The sequence below is a fragment of the Aethalodelphis obliquidens genome, unplaced genomic scaffold (assembly GCF_003676395.1).
Source record: "Aethalodelphis obliquidens isolate GAN/ISIS:26980383/991018 unplaced genomic scaffold, ASM367639v1 scaffold60, whole genome shotgun sequence".
NCBI lineage: Eukaryota > Metazoa > Chordata > Mammalia > Artiodactyla > Delphinidae > Aethalodelphis > Aethalodelphis obliquidens.
This window is the reverse complement of record NW_020838004.1, coordinates 10,362,490-10,379,581: the sequence shown is the minus strand read 5'-3', so window position 1 is coordinate 10,379,581 and position 17,092 is coordinate 10,362,490. Positions and strand designations below refer to the sequence as shown.

Sequence of the window (17,092 nt, the reverse complement as noted above, 5' to 3'; positions counted from 1 at the left end):
AGAAAGAAATCTACAGACAACATGAAAGAAAGTCATCAAACCACAAAGGAAGAGAGCAAGAAAAGAAAGGAACAGCGAAGAACTATAAAAACAGCCAGAAAACAAGTTGCAAAATGGCAATAAGTACATACTTGTTAATAACTACTTTAAATTTAAATGGACAAAATTCTCCAATCAAAAGCCATAGAGTGGCTGAATGGATTAAAGAACAAGACACAATTATATGTTGCCTACAAGAGATTCAGTTCAAATCTAAGGACACAAGCAGGCTGAAAGTGAAGGAATGAAAAAAGAAAAGGAAACAAAACAAAAGAAAAACTGGTGTAGCTTTACTTATATCCGACAAAACAAACTTTAAAACAAAGACTGTAATAAAAGACAAAGAAGGGCATTACAGAATGATAAAGGAGTCAATCCAACAAGAGGTTATAACATTTTAAAATATATATGAAACAACATAGGAGTACCTTAATATAGAAAGCAGATATTACCAGACCTAAGGGGAGCACCTGACAGCAATACAATAATAGTAGGGAACTTTAACACCCTACTTCCATTAATGGACAGATCATCCAGACAGAAAATAAGGAAACACTGGCCTTAAACAGCATATTAGACCAGATATACTTAATAGACACATATAGAACATACCATCCAAAAGCAGCAGAATACACATTCTTCTCAAGTGCACATGAAACATTCTCCAGGATAGATTACATTTTATGCCACAAAACATATCTCAATAAATTTAAGAAGACTGAAATCATATAAAACATCTTTTACAACCACAATGGTACGAAACTAGACCTACAAGAATAAAACTGGAAAAATCACAAATACGTGGAGATTAAATAACATGCTACTGAACAACCAATGGGTCAATGAAGAAATCCGAGGGGAAATCAATAAATAATATGAACAACGAAAATGGAAATACAACATTCCAATATCTATGGGACAAAGCAAAAGCCGTTGTAAGAGGGAAGTTTATAGCAATACAGGCCTACGTAAAGATAAAAGACAAATCTCAAACAATCTAACTTTAAACCTAAAGTAAGTAGAAAAAGACGAATGAAGTCCAAAGGTAGTAGAAGGAAGGAAATAATAAAGATCAGTGTGAAAATAAATAAAACAGAGACTAAAAAAATATTTTTTAAAAAATCAATGAAACCAAGAGCTAGTTCTTTGAAAAGATAAACAAAATGGACAAATCTTTAGCTAGACTAACCAAGAATAAAAGAGAGAGGGCTCAAATAAGTAAAGTCGAAAATGAAAGAGGAGAAATTACAACCGATACCAGAGAAATACAAAGGATCATGAAAGACTACTAAGAACAATTATATGCCAACAAATTGGATAACCTAGAATATAGAAACATGTCATCTTCTAAGACTTAGTTATAAAGAAATAAAATATCTGAATAGACTGATTATTAGTAAAGAGATTGCAAAAAATCCCAACAAACAAAAGTACAGGATCAGAGAGTGTCACCCATGGAGTCTATCAAACATCCAAAGATTAAATACCTATCCTTCTCAAACTCATCCAAAAATTGAAGAAGAGGGAACATTTCCAAACTCATTTTATGTGGCCATCATTATCCTGATACCAAAATCAGACAAGGGCACCACAAAAAGGAAAACCGATACCCCTCATGAAAATAGATGTAAAAATCTTCAACAAAATATCAGCAAACTGAATTCAACAATATATAAAAAGAATCATACAACATGATCAAGTGAGACTTATTCCAAGAATGCAAGGCTAGTTCAACATCCACAAATCAATAAACATGATACACACATTTACAAAATGAAGAATAAAACTCATATGATCATTTCCATAGATGCAGAGAAAGCATTTGACAAAATTCAACTTCCAATTACGATGAAACCTCTCAACACAGTGGGTATAGAGGGAACATACATTGACATAATAAAGGCCATATATGACAAGTCCACAGGCAATATCATATTCAATAGTGAAAAGATGAAAGCTTTTCCTTTAAGATTAGGAACTATAGAAGAATGTCAACTCTCACTACTTTTATTCAACATAATATTGGAAGTCCTAGACACAGAAATTAGGCTAAAAATAAATAAATAAAAGGAATCCCAATTGGAAAGGAAGAAGAAAAAATGTCACTATTTGCAGATGGCATGATACTGTATAGAGAAAACAAACTATAGACTCCACCAAAAAAACCTCTTAGAACTAATAAATGAATTCAGTAAAGTTGCAGGATACAAAATCAATATACAGAAATCTGTTGCATTTTTATACACTAATTACAAAATATCAGAAAAGGTAACTAGGAAAACAATCCCATTTACAACTGCATCAAAAAGACTAAAATATCCAGTAATAAATTTAACCAAGGAGGTGAAAGATGTACATTGAAAACTCTAAGACACTGATGAAAGAAATTTAAGATGACACAAACAAATGGAAAGGTATACCATGCTTATGAATTGGAAAAATGAGTATCATTAAAATGCCCGTACTACCCAAGGCAATCTGCGGATTCAATGCAATCCCTATCATTTATCACAGAAGTAGAATTAATAATTCTAAAATTGTATGGAACCATGAAAGACCCTGAATAGACAAAAGAATCATGAGAAAAACAAACCAAAAAAAAGTCAAAAAAAAAAAAAAAAAGGTGAAGGTATCAAACTCCCTGATTTCAAACTAAACTATAAAGTTATAGTAATCAATACAGTATGGTATTGGCATAAAAACAGATGCATAAATCAATGGAACAGAGTAGAGGGTCCAGAAATAAACCCATATATATATGAATAAATAATTTATGGCAAAGGAATAAAGAATATACAGTGGGAAAAAGACAGTCTCTTCAATAAATGGTACTGGGAAAACTGGGCAGACACATGCAAAGAAATGAATCTAGACCACTATCTTATTCCACACACAAAAATCAACTCAAAATGGATTAAAACTTAAAATAGTCCTGAATCCATAAAACTTCTAGAAGAAAACATAGGCAATAAGCTCCTTGATATCAGTGTTGGCATGGAATTTTTGAATTTGACCCCAAAAGCAAAGGCAACAAAAGTAAAAATAAACAAGTGGGACTACATCAAACAGAAAAGCTTCTGCACAGCAAAGGAAACCATCAGCAAAATATAGTGGTGAGGGCTTCCCTGGTGGCGCAGTGGTTGAGAGTCCGCCTGCCGATGCAGGGGATGCGGGTTCATGCCCCGGTCCAGGAAGACCCCACATGCCGCGGAGCGGCTGGGCCTGTGAGCCATGGCCGCTGAGCCTGTGCGTCCGGAGCCTGTGCTCCATGGAGGGAGAGGCCACAATGGTGAGAGGCCCGCGTACAGCAAAAAAAAAACAAACAAAAAAAAAAACAAAAACTATATATATATATATATATATATAGTGGTGACCTACTGAATGGGAGAAAATATTTGCAAATCATATATGATAAGGAGTTAATATCCAAAATATATAAAGAATTCAAACAACTCAATAGCGAAAAACAATTTGATTAAAAAATGGGCAAAGGATCTATGTAGATATTTTTTTCCAAAACACATACAGACGGCCCACAGGCACATGAAAAGATGTTCAACACCACTAATCATCAGAGAAATGCAAATCAAAACCGCAATGAAATATCACCTCCCACCTGCTATAATAGCTATCATCAAAAAGACAAGAAATAACAAGTTTTTTAGAGGATGTGGAAAGAAGAGAAACTCTGTACACTATTGGTGGGAAAGTATATTGCTGCAGCCACTATGGAAAATAGAACAAAGGTATTTTGAAGTTTAAGAACAGAGCTACCATATGATCCAGCTATTCTACTTCTGGGTATTTATCCAAAGAAAATGAAAACATTAATTCAAAAAGATATATACACTGCTATGTTCATTGCAGCATTATTTACAATACCCAAGATAAGGATATAACCTAAATTTCCATTGGTGGAGGACTGGATAAAGAAGACATGCTATATATACACAGTGGATAACTACTCAGCTGCAAAAAAGGAAACTTTGCCATTTGCAAGAACATGGAGGGACCTCAAAGGCATTATGCTAAGTGAAATAAGTCAGAGAAAGACAAATACCATATGATTTTACTTATATGTGGAATATACAAAACAAAACAAACAAAGAAAATGAAACCAAACTCAGATATAGAGAACAGATTCATGGTTATCAGAAGGGAAGGGGGTTGGAGGGTGGGTGAAATGGATGAAGGGGGACAATCGTATGGTGACAGATGGTACTAGACATTGCAGTAATCACTTCACAGTGTATACAAAGATTAAATTACTATGTTGTACACCTGAAATTAATATGTTATGGTACTTCAACTAAAAAAAAAAATCTATGTGATAACATTTGAAATAATTATTAGCATGACTTACTTTCTTCTTTCTTGCTAATAATCGCAGGCAGAGTATAAATCTAAAAAACAAAGGAAGCCAGTCAGTTACTTTCAATTAATGACCCAGCACAGAAGATTACCAGAGTGATATTGGTACACTGATACACAAAGGGAGTGTCTTGATTTCAAGGTCTTACAACTACTGTGTCCACAATGCCATCTCCCCAGCCCGACTTCCAATCTTGCCTCCCACTCCTTTCCATCCCTGGCTGTCCTGCCCTGGGCAAAGTTTTACCTCTTTCCCTCTGATCTAAGCATCTCATTCTATTCTCCAACATGATGCATAATTTCCCTTCTTCAGGAAGTATCTCATGATGGATTTCACCTGATTGTTCCTTCCTTAAATTATCTGCTTAGTGTTTTTTTCTCAGTGTGTACAATCCTAACTTGTATTTGTTGAGCTATCACACTGTCTTCTAAATTTCTTCTAGGTCAGGGCTTGCTCCTCAACTGTTAGTGGTAAAGAACCAATTTCCTTTTTTTTAATTTTTAATCTGTCACTGACTGACATTTTTATAAATTACAATAAAATTTAAAGGTAATACACATGATAAAGAATAGATGCAGAGTCCAAATTTTTTATTATTAAATTCAACAGATGTAAAATGACTTCTCATTGCTATAAAATTTTCCAGATGCTTAATCATAATCTCTGCACTCATCTTATTGCAGCCTGGTAACGGTTTGTAGGATGGACTCAGTCTGGGGACCACACTTTGTGTAGCTCTGTTGTTGCAATAGGTACTTTTCAGAAGAATGGTCACAGGTTCTCTGCCATTTAAAAGATAGTTTTCAAGGGACAGGCTGGTGCATCCTATTTGCTCTGTGTGCTCATCTCTCTAATCATTTATTGCAGTGTTCTTCACAAAAGTCATCAATGATTTATTCCCTTTTTTATATAAGCCTCCATGATAATTTTAAGTAAATTATGTCAACATCAAAATAACTATTATAAAAATGGGGATCTGGATAGAGGGAAAATGTCAAGCCACAAACAGTTTTAGCAAAGGAGACTTTTAAACAATGGTCTAGGACCAGGATTAGTTCTTTCCCTGAAACTTGTTCATCATGCTGCTCATAAAGCCTAGCACAGGCCTTGCAGAGTGGGCACTCAAGAATTATTAAATAAATAAAATAATCTAATCAATGTAGCCAAATTAATGATTATAAGTAATTTTTAAAAGTAATTTTAGGGTTTTAAATTAGTCCTGGAAGTCCCCTGGGGAAATGAATTCAGAAGTTGGTGTTATGTGCCAGTGACGCAACACTAGGAAAACAGTAAGAGTCTCTACTCCTCTGATTTACTATTTTAATATTTTCAAATACACTATAGACATATAAAATTTTTTTCAGATGTACTTTGCAATTATTAGAACAATAAAATCTAAATTACAGAATATGTCATATCCCTACCGGTTCCTTCCCATCCATGGCTTCAAGCCAGAGTTTCCGATTAGCTTCTGAAAAGGCTTGCAATGTGATGATTCCGTGCCTATTAAAAAATATTTTATATATTCAATTTACTACTTTTATGCCTTTACACATTTATTATTATTTTTAAATTCTTAGCTAACTTTAAAAGTAAAATTTGAAGAAAAAGCAGGAAAGAGAAAAAAATGAAAAGAGAGAAAAAAAGATAGGAAAGAGAAGAAGAAAGAAGAAATTAAAAAAATGAAATCAGTAAGTGTTTTAGGTATAAGACTATCTGAAGGAGCTTAGGCTCATACTATTTCCCCTGAAATGACCAAAAAGGATGAAAAGCTACATTCACAGAAGTTCAAAAGCACAGAAACATTCCACAGTATGAGAATGATTAAGATTATGACCCAACGTGGTACAACTAGTCACTAAAAATAATTACAATGAGTATATAGCAATATGGAAAGCCTTATACTATAACTAGTCAATTATTAAGAAGACACTAAAACCAAAGTGTTTACATATACAATGATCACAATATTACAATTAATATGTATAAAAACAACTCTCTCCCATGCACCCATTCTGAGATAGCTACTTGAGGATGTGCTTCAAGAAACGAGCAAGCAAAGGGAGGAAGGAAACCAATATAAGAGAGAGAAAAATAGAAAATTCAGAAAAAAGTGAAATTAATCTAATTAATTGTGGAGGCTGTCCATAAGATAAATAGAAAACTAGAGGGTTCTGTGAAAAGGTACATGAAGAAGGAAATTTCATTTAAATATTGTGTGGTTAAAAGCCTGGAGTTAAAAGCCTGAGTTAAAACTGTGATAAAGGCATATATCTCTACGTAAACAGGAAAACAGCTCATTAGACTGATAGGAAAAGGGAAAATGTATTATAAAGATCAAGGTAATTTTATCTTGGAGAATTTAAGCCAGTGTAAAACACAAATAATAACAACAATCAATACTTGTTGGCTGTTTATTATGTGCCAAGCACTGTGTTATAAGTATGTCTCCTTTATTATCTCATTTATTCCTCACAACAACCCTTTGATGTGTGTACTGATTATCCTTGTTTTACAGATGAAACAACTAAAGCACAGAGTTTAACAGTGTGCTCCATGGATATATCTAGATAGTGTCGAAAAAAAGAAAAGAGAAATCACTAACATGTTGGTATTTATCTACATAGAAAAACCAGAAGTTCCTACCACAAAACTATTAAAACCAAGAGTTCAACAACTGTACTGGATATAGATTGATATATAAAAAAAATTAATAGCCTTTCTCTGTGGCAATCTTAACCATAAAACAAAAAAAGAGTTTCTACTAAAGAATTTTATTCAAAATTTAAATAAAAAGAATATACCTGAAACCAAATCTGAAAAAAATATATATGTAAAAGATATGTAAAATCCTTGGGAGAGTTCAACTCACCATTGATTAATTTATTGAAATTTAATAACTTTAATGGAACTCCAGTCAGAAATCCCAAAGGATGTTTTGGAGAGAAAGGGAAACTTAATAAGCAGATCTATAAAGCATAAGAACACAGGGCCAAAATAGCTAACACTATTTTAAAGAAGCATAAGAACAAGGCCATGCCCTACTAAATAGTTAACAAGCTATCGTACATAAGCTATAGTATATAACAGTGTATATAGTATGTCAGAGTATATATATAGTGTACACACACACACACGCACGCACACGCACGCACACACAAAGCTAGAGATATTCAGAAAAGCACGGTGGTGATGCAGGGGAAGAAAAATAGATTATGGAATGCAACAGAGATCAAGAAACATACTCCTCCTTATTTTGTTTCTATTCTACTTGTACTGAAACAATAAAGGAACAGAGCTAAATAATTCTACTAGATGATAAGCTTGAATGCACAACCTTTATGTCTCTCCCAATATTCTGTGGCTAAGAATGCCCAGAACAGTGTTGTGTACATGGTAGGCACTGATTTTCACTGGCTAAAGAAAGCTTATGGAATTTGCAGTTGTGTCTTATTATTCCTTGGGAACAAGGCCACTAGATTCCAAAACCATACAAAAAGGCTGACCCAGGAGCCATGAACAATGCCATCAGGTTTCTTCATTTTGATGGGGACCTCAGTCCACAATATGCACTTTCCCCTAAGGCAGTCATCTTTACTGATTTTCCAGATTCTTCTCTGAGTGATGTTACCCTTTGGTAGCACTCTGTGTCTGATTTACTTTTTTGAAAGCATCATGCAATACTTATTTGTTGAAGAAACAAGTGAAAGAATGAAATAAACATATATATTGTCTTTAAAAAAGAGACTGAAAAACAAGCACTTTATGCTGTTTCATATTTACATCTATACATAGAAAGAAACAAATAATTTAGATTATTAAAAAATGTAAAGTGAAAAGTTCAAACCTTTCGACTACTTCTATGTCAAAGCAGAATCGTTTATCAATTGAATCTGTCTTTCGTCGGATACAGGATTTTAATTTAAACATTTCTGGTGAGCTAGTAACAAGGCCATTCTGAAACAAGAAGTGGAGCACATTACTGACATGATGACAAGGTGAAATGAAATATATTAAATACACCACCTAAAGTTTCCATATTAAAATGACAACTTAGAGTACAGTTTATGTATAAAGATAATAATCACACCCGGTTTCTATAAATACAAAGACTTCTGCCTAATGTTAACTGCCCAACTGTAATACACCAAACCATTTATTAACAAATTAATCACATATACATGTTTTATTCAAAGAATTCTGTGACATGCCTGTCTAGTACCCTTCAACGTATTTACTTATAATGTTAAATTATACTATAATATATGTGTGTGTGTGTGTGTGTGTGTGTGTGTTTGTATTGGAGCCATAGAGTATTAAATGATAGCTGGCTCAAAACCTCAAGAGAGCTACCAAGGGCTCCCCTGGTGGCGCAGTGGTTGAGAGTCCGCCTGCCGATGCAGGGGACGTGGGTTTGTGCCCCGGTCCGGGAAGATCCCACATGCCGCGGAGCGGCTAGGCCCGTGAGCCATGGCCGCTGAGCCTGTGCGTCCGGAGCCCGTGCTCCAGAGTGGGAGGGGCCACAACAGTGAGAGGCCTGTGTACCGCAAAAAAAAAAAGAAAAAAAAAAGAGAGCTACCAAAATATTAAAGTTCTAGTAGATACTTGCTATAATGCTATTACTATCATGCATACCACGTGATTCCCCTGCTGGTAACCAACTAGTAGTCTGCTGCTAAAACTAAACTAAACCTCTTTTGACAGGATCCAACATAGGCTCAATTCATAATTCTCTTCTATACCTGAAATGCCAGTCAATTTTAAGGGGAATATTTACCTAATGCCTGGTTAATTCTATTGTTTCTGGTTGCAAGTCTCTCTTATTAATAGAACTCTAGCTTGGTCTATTTATTACTAGCTCACTGACTGTCACATATACTGACTTTTGGCAATATTTTTTCTTATGAAACTTTTAGAGTAGAAACTAGGCATGATTATAGCATTAATAACTTCTTGTGAGGGTAGCAATCTAAGGTTTCTTTTTCTCTGGTATGTTCTCCTTTATTTTATGTCTCTTACTTTGAATTATTAGACTCTAATGAATGCCCAAGCACAATAAGTTTCAGCTGATGTATTTGAGTATGTGTCTAAGTTAGATCAACATTTACCTGTGCCATGATCTACACCACAAATTAGCTGAATAAGTCACTTACTTTCTATTGTCTTTATTTTTTAACCAGGTAAAATGAGGCTAGTCTAAATAATCTTTAGGATAACTCCCAGCTCTAGGATTCTTAGATGACGGTTCAATTATTTAATTCATAGGTCCAACTGTTTGCCATATTCATATCTTAACTCACAAAAAGAGTGTACACTACATGCAATAAAGGCGTTGTATTCTGTAGCACTTCCGCATATAAGGTACACTTTGTTCTGTACTGTTCACTACCCATGCGAGACATTCAGTGACTGATTTACTTTAGGGGTAAATAAGCATTGATTGATTTCTTCTGAGAAACTTTGTTGGCCAGCATTTCAGTAAGTAGTACACAGTGCAGAAAAGGAAGTGGCATGCAGGGGCAAACCCGGGCTCCCACAAGAGACCACCTGGAAGAAAGATGCAGACGCCGTGAGCCTGGACCAGCCACTGACAGTCTCTATGGGCTGCTGGCCAACCAACAACGCAAACAACTCTGCTGCCAGGGATAGGAGATGACACCTACCAAGGTGTCCCTACATTTAATATAACTGCTTATAAACATTCCATAGCCAAAATAAAAGAAAAATCCTGGCCACTCTTTATAAGTCTTCAAGGTCACTAAAGCAAGAGAAAAATTTTTGACTTTTCAATTTTTAAAAATTGTGAGCACGTTTATTAGAAAAATAAGCACATATGATTTTTGTTTGTTTTGCTTCCATTATTTAAATAACAAGTTCAATTAAAAAACAAAAACAACTCACCATTTTCCCACTGGATTTCATTTCTGAAACACTCATTGTAAATGTTTTACTTCCCTTATCATATGTACAATAGTGTTTAATCCATGTAAAACCAAGCGGTCCTAGTGTAAGGAAACAAACATTACAGATTGTTAATAAATGATCTGTACCGAAGTTTGTACAGTTTTCGATGCTATAAAACACAACTGAGTATTTCCATAGACCATGCAAGTTGGGAATGCTTACTGTGAGTGAGAAAGGCTAGTCTGGAGCAAGAGTGGTGTAGGGTAGAGTGTCTTGCAGCCAAACAACTTGGCTTTATTTACAGTACCGACACTCACTCTGTAAACTCAAGAGTTGCTTTAGATCTGAACTTCAGTTATCTCATCTGTAAAAGTGGTATACTTGCATCCCGTAGAGGTAGGAAGAATGAGAAATGACAGTCTGAGGTACTATAACAGGTCTCCTTACTTCTATCTTTGTCCTCTGTTTTTGAAACTGCCAGAAATACCCTGCTAAAAATTTAGCCAGGTCATTTCACCCCTTTGTTCAAAACTCTCCAGTCGTTTCCCACATTACCCCAGATAAAAGCCAAAGGCCCCACATGATCTGGCTCCTCAGTATTGATCTCACTGCCTTTTGCCTCATATACTCTACTCCAGCTACACTGGCCCCCTTGCTGATCTCAGCACTCAGTGAATGCATTTCTACCCCAGAGCATTTGCACTTAACTGGACTACTTTTCCTTCAGATAGCTGCATGACAATGTCACTTCTTTCAGGTCTTTTACTAAATGTCACCTTTATAAAATGGCCTTTTCAGTAGAGATAGCTAACATCACAACACCCTCACCTTGATATTTCTTATGTCTCTTTCTTGTTTTAACTTTATTTCTTCACTTTACCACTGATATGACTAACATTTTACTAATTCACCCAATTTATTGTCTGTCTCCATCACTAAGGCTCTATGAGAACAGGAACAAGTGATGTCCTGCTGACTAGTATATTCTTAATCCTTAGAACAGGGCCAGACATACAGTTGTTCCTCAATAAAGATTTGTTAAGTGAAAGAAGGAATGAATCACTCATCTTTCTCTAAGACTTTACTGATCATAGAGTTATTTCCTCTTAACACTAATCTGAAAAAAAGTGAATTCAAAGTACTCTTTAAAAGGAAAATAATTTCTACCATTTATATTAAAAGCTGTATATGTAAACTGCTCACTTTCTTTTTCCCCATAAACACAATCCTGCTGTGGTATGCAACCCTTTCCCACAGTGTGCCACTTAATCATCCAGTAGTCTTAAAAACTGTTTAATGCTGCTTCACCAGGGCACAGGGATGCACCATAAGTTCAACTTTTTCATGACCCGGGTAGAAAACCTTCAGCTTTTCCCCAGGGAAGCCAATTCTCCTGCACCCAAATGCCGTAGAGGGCTGAGAGGGTTGAAAATGGAGTTTGTTTCCTATAGCTTCTTCATGTAGGGTCCCATTTGGCGTAACACCTGGATCTCTCTAGCAACAATTATGTACAATGTTATTGCTGGCTTGGTTTTACAACCATATATCCAAAAGCAAGAAACTGAATTGTAGAAATGCACCACTTGAGAAAAGTGTTTCATGAGCCATTTGAATTTTTTTTCTATAATAGTAGTGCCCTTTGTGTCATGTTTAGCTTTAACCACTCCAGATTTTAAAATTATGGGGTGCAGCTATATACTTGATAATCACAAAGGATTACTACAATTAACTTCAATTCTGTTTTGGGACCATTTCACACTATAATACTTAACAATACTTGCTGATAACTCTGTTACATGTGGCGTAAAACACTTACAGGCTTAGAGCTGATTAGTGGAAAGTGGCTGGATAGAAATCCTTATAGTGACTTTACTACTTAGGAAGCGATTTAGGAAGCAATATTAACTGTAATTTTTAAATAAAGCTGCTGCAACACTCTGATGACATTTTAGACCCAAGGTGTTTTTTCCTGCCTCCATCTTAAGTTCAGAACCTCATGCATTCAATCTTCAAGTGTGCTGCACACACAGGCTGCTTTCTTTAAAGTTGCCTGGCACCAGGCCAGGGCAGACATTCTTAGGCAAGCAATTCTGAAGTCCCTAAAAAAAGTCTGGGTAAATAGAATTTATTATAGCTCTAAAGTTGCAAAACAAAACAAGTTTTTACCCAGTGATCATCTGAGGTTGCTGAGATGATGTCTGTGGAATGGGAAGGAATTAATATTCACTGAATACCTACTAAGTGCCAACATTTTATCTCAGAACTTTTAAAGTCAGACATTATAAAGTACATTTTACATAAAAGAAAATAAAGCTTAAGAGCTGCAGATGGTGCTACTTTCTTCATCAATAGGACATGTGATTGGAGTTGTTCTTTTCAGAGGAATGATATTTTTCAGGAGTTGTCTTAAGAATTAAATGAGACAAATATAAATTACACAGAATAGTAAGGGCTCCTAGAAGCACCGTGGTATTATTATGCACCACTACTGATAACAGAGACATTTTACATACACTATCTCTAATTCCTGCAATATTATTGTGAGACAGATGTAAATATCTCTCTTTTATAAATGAGGAGACTGAACTCAGAAAGTTGCCTACCCAGAATCACCCAGTTAACAGGTAGCATAAAATTCCAACATAGTTCTGTCTGACTCTGGACCCCATGCTCTTCCTGGTTAAACTGGAGTCTACTAGAACGTAATTTAATGTTTGCCTAGAGGTGGGTAACATACAAACCACATATCCAGATAAAGTGGAATGCTATGTCTAAACAGCAATAATCTGCTACCACCCCATTACATCCATCTCCATTCATCACTCAATTTACAGCTCTGATATTTACTATTGATCACTGGTTGCTAGTTGTGTGAGTTAATCTTGTGCCTTCCATTACAGAATAAACACCCTGAAGCCATATTCTTCATCTCATTTTCTGTTCCCCACAGGACTTACTCAGTGACAGCAAGAGTACAATCAATATGTCTTAGTGAACTGGTCAGATTTTCTTAATATAAATGCTTTCAAAGATTCCAAGTAGAAAGGGGCTTTGAATACTTGTCCCTTATAGAAAAATAATACCAACAGCATATAAATCCATTCATTTTTTCTTTTTAAATCCCTAGGCAAGGTGAAGAGGGGTGGATGGTAAGTGGGAATTAAAGGAGGGAGGGATTATATTGGGGCATAAGAACATTTTTGAAGGTGATGAATATGTTCATTATGTTGATTGTGGTGATGGCTTCACAGGTGCATACATATGGCAAAACTGATCAAACTGTACTTTTTAAGTATGTGCAATTTGATGCATGCCAAGTTTACCTCGCTAAAGCTACAAAAATAACACAGGTAGCTATAGAGAAAAATGGAGATGGAAGCTGCCGTGGGAGCAGGAAGACAACATCATAAGAGAGGATCCTAAAAAGAGAGGAGCCCAACTGTGAGAGCCTTGAATGCCATGCACGGCCAGGGCCATCACAGGAGAGGCACAACCAAGCAAGCACTGCAGGGAGCTGCTGGAAGCTCTCTGAGAATGGACTGAGCTGGACAAGCCTGGAGGTGAAAAGAGAACAGTTAGGAGGTCACTGCAAGACTGTGGAGATGGAGAGAAGGTGTGGGTTCAAAGTTAATCGACAAGATAAATGGACAGACTTGGTCCCAGGCTACAGAGAGACACTAGAGTTGAAGATTTACCTGAGTTTTGTAGCCTAAGAGTAGATGTTATCATTTAGAGGGACAGGAACTCTCAGAAAAAAAGGTCAGTGCCACAAAGGGCTTTATGATCAGTTCAGCCTGACTCAGAGGAGAAGTCACGTATCTTAGAACAAAAGATACCAACATCAGACAGGTGCATAAAACACTGCATTTTGTCCACCCATCCAGCCCTGAAATTATTAAAGGAACTATGCTTTTATTTTTATTTTTTAAAACATCTTTATTGGAGTATAATTGCTTTACAATGGTGTGTTAGTTTCTGCTTTATAACAAAGTGAATCAGTTATACACATACATATGTCCCCATATTTCTTCCCTCTTGCATCTCCCTCCCTCCCACCCTCCCTATCCCACCCCTCTAGGTGGTCACAAAGCACTGAGCTGATCTCCCCGTGCTATGTGGCTACTTCCCACTAGCTATCTATTTTACGTTTGGTAGTGTATATATGTCCATGCCACTCTCTCACTTTGTCCCAGCTTACCCTTCCCCCTCCCCGTATCCTCAAGTCCATTCTCTAGTAGGTCTGTGACTTTATTCCTGTCTTGCCCCTAGGTTCTCCATGACCTTTTTTTTTTTCCCTTAGATTCCATATATATGTGTTAGCATACAGTATTTGTTTTTCTCTTTCTGACTTATTTCACTTTGTATGACAAACTCTAGGTCCATCCACCTCACTACAAATAACTCAGTTTCGTTTCTTTTTATGGCTGAGTAATATTCCATTGTATATATGTGCCACATCTTCTTTATCCATTCATCTGTTGATGGACACTTAGGTTGCTTCCATGTCCTGGCTATTGTAAATAGAGCTGCAATGAACATTTTGGTACATGACTCTTTTTGAATTATGGTTTTCTCAGGGTATATGCCCAGTAGTGGGATTGCTGGGTCGTATGGTAGGAACTATGCTTTTAGTTTGATCCAAATGTCCAACAGCTGGGGAATGGGTAAGCAAACCACGGCACCATCCAATGGATAAACTACCAAGTAGCAATTGAACAGGGCATATTTGAAGGTTATGTACACAAGAATTTTGCTAGGTAATCCAAAGCTTTTTTGTTTAGAACAAGATATTGTATACTCACAAAGCTTTCAACAACTGTGTTAACAATGGGGGGGGGAACCTCAAGAAATAAAGTATTATTGAGTTAAAATGAATAAAAACTCTTCAGGCAAGAGGATGGCACCTCCTCTACCAGATGCAGGTTTGAACAGGCCTCATTATCCACAAATTCTTCCACTCAGCAAAATGTGAGCTCCCCTCCAGGTGCCCTCACAGTGAGGCTCTCAAATATGGAATAATTATTCAGTATTCAAACATTTCCTTAGAGTCCTGAGTCAAATCCATATACTGTATATATGACCAAAGAATCGGTCTTTTTCAAGAAATTTTGGTAAAACCTATTTATGATATTCTAATTAGAGAATAGATAGGCAGGTAATCAGATTTACCATTTTAACATCTGAAAGCAGCAGACTGGTCAAAGGTAGATAGTTACGAGAGAGGAAGTCCTGGAACCGGACCTCCGGAGCCAGCAGCCCTCTACCACCTATGTAGTAATAAATGTTTGCCAAGATAACTGGATCAAACTGTTATTCACTTGCATATTGCTAAGGAACAAATGAGCATCACCTAGGCATGTAAAATATAAAATATGTTGGCATTTTAGTGATCATTTTGCATCATGTCCAAAAAACTTTCACAGTCAACCCAACATCTACAGCTTCCGCATCTCAAACCCTTTAACTATAATGTCTTCTAACCGAAACAACTACATTGATGTATTGTCTACAGATAGGGAGACTTGGAGCAGTGCTACTGCATGTAGTCTGTTAGTCCCAGTATGTGAGAAAAAGTACGGAAAGTGAGAATAAGCATTTCAAAACTTTCAGAGTAATTTGAGATTACTGCAAAATCCAAGCACGTAATTTTGTGTTTTACGAGGACACTGGTCCATGATGCACTGGAAATAAAAAACAACTGTTCCTTTAGCACAAACAGTAAGAGAGTGCTTTAGGGCATTCTGGTTTGAAATAGAGAGTTAATTTAGTCACACTCGTTCCACTTTATGACAAGAAAGGACCCTAGTTATACAAGTTTGAAGGGCTTTTCATTAATTTTTGTGAGAAAAAACTTTCTTAGTGTGAGGCAATTATAGTAGTGTTCTATTGGGTCTGATGCTTATTTCCTAACATCAGGAAGTAAAGAGTGCCAGTTTGACATTACATAATTGCCAATTTTACTCCTGAAAACTGTCAGAGCACAGAATTAAATGAAATAATGCTGCTGAAGGGGAAAACTATTACCAAAGTCACCAAGATGATTCATCTGATAAAGGCTTTGATTTTTAATTCTCCATGAAACTTTAAATTGAGATTAGATATCACAATTAAATTCTAAACCTGAACTCGTGTTACTATATCATCATGAAAAGTGTAAGTTCCAAGTTCAATAACATACCAACTTAGAGAATCTGATGGTGCAAAGGGGAAGAACTTCCACACTTAGGTGGCAGTGGTTGGCAGAGCAGAGTAAGTAGGATAAAGCTGTCAGGAATTTCAGTCTTCCTACTTGAAGGAAAAGAAACTAACCAACTCACTTCTCACAGAAACAGAATGTTAATCATAAGAGACATTAACTTCTGTCTTTGCAACTCACGTTTCTCCTGGACATAAAGGTAGCCTTCCATCGTCCACTGGCTGGGTGGTCTGTAATCTTGACTGGCAGATTTCATCCTTTGCATCAACCGCTCTACCTCTTGTCGCGTACTTTCAAAATTATTCCTTGTCTTAAGTAAACAGAAATAACAATTTCCTTCATTGTTTTCTATCAGTTTTGAGGAACCTCCAGCCTAAAGTTTCAAAACTGCAAATGGTGCAAAGGATAACCTTGATCCTTTCAGGACTGTTCACCATATCCACAACCCTCTCCGTTGAATCCTAGGCTCTAATTTTGAATTACTTTAGTGAAACTTTGCTGAATGACCTTCTGCATGTTTCTCTTTGAATCTCCGTGTGTGTGTGTGTGTGTGTGTGTGTGTGTGTGTGTGTGTGTGTGTG

The 17,092-nt window shown here is 36.2% G+C and overlaps 1 protein-coding gene across 2 annotated transcripts in view; it reads right to left on the bottom strand.

Moving 5' to 3' along the window:
* The window catches only part of ARHGAP42 (Rho GTPase activating protein 42), a 297,503-nt gene that overhangs the window by 44,930 nt on the left and 235,481 nt on the right, over window positions 1-17,092 (bottom strand). For both annotated transcript variants that reach the window (XM_027087755.1, XM_027087756.1), the window contains exons 8-12: window positions 16,692-16,821; window positions 10,313-10,413; window positions 8,259-8,368; window positions 5,836-5,914; window positions 4,403-4,442 (exon numbers count right to left, since the gene is read on the bottom strand). In XM_027087755.1, the coding sequence (XP_026943556.1) occupies window positions 4,403-4,442; window positions 5,836-5,914; window positions 8,259-8,368; window positions 10,313-10,413; window positions 16,692-16,821 (460 nt within the window). The remainder of the gene's footprint in view (window positions 1-4,402; window positions 4,443-5,835; window positions 5,915-8,258; window positions 8,369-10,312; window positions 10,414-16,691; window positions 16,822-17,092) is intronic.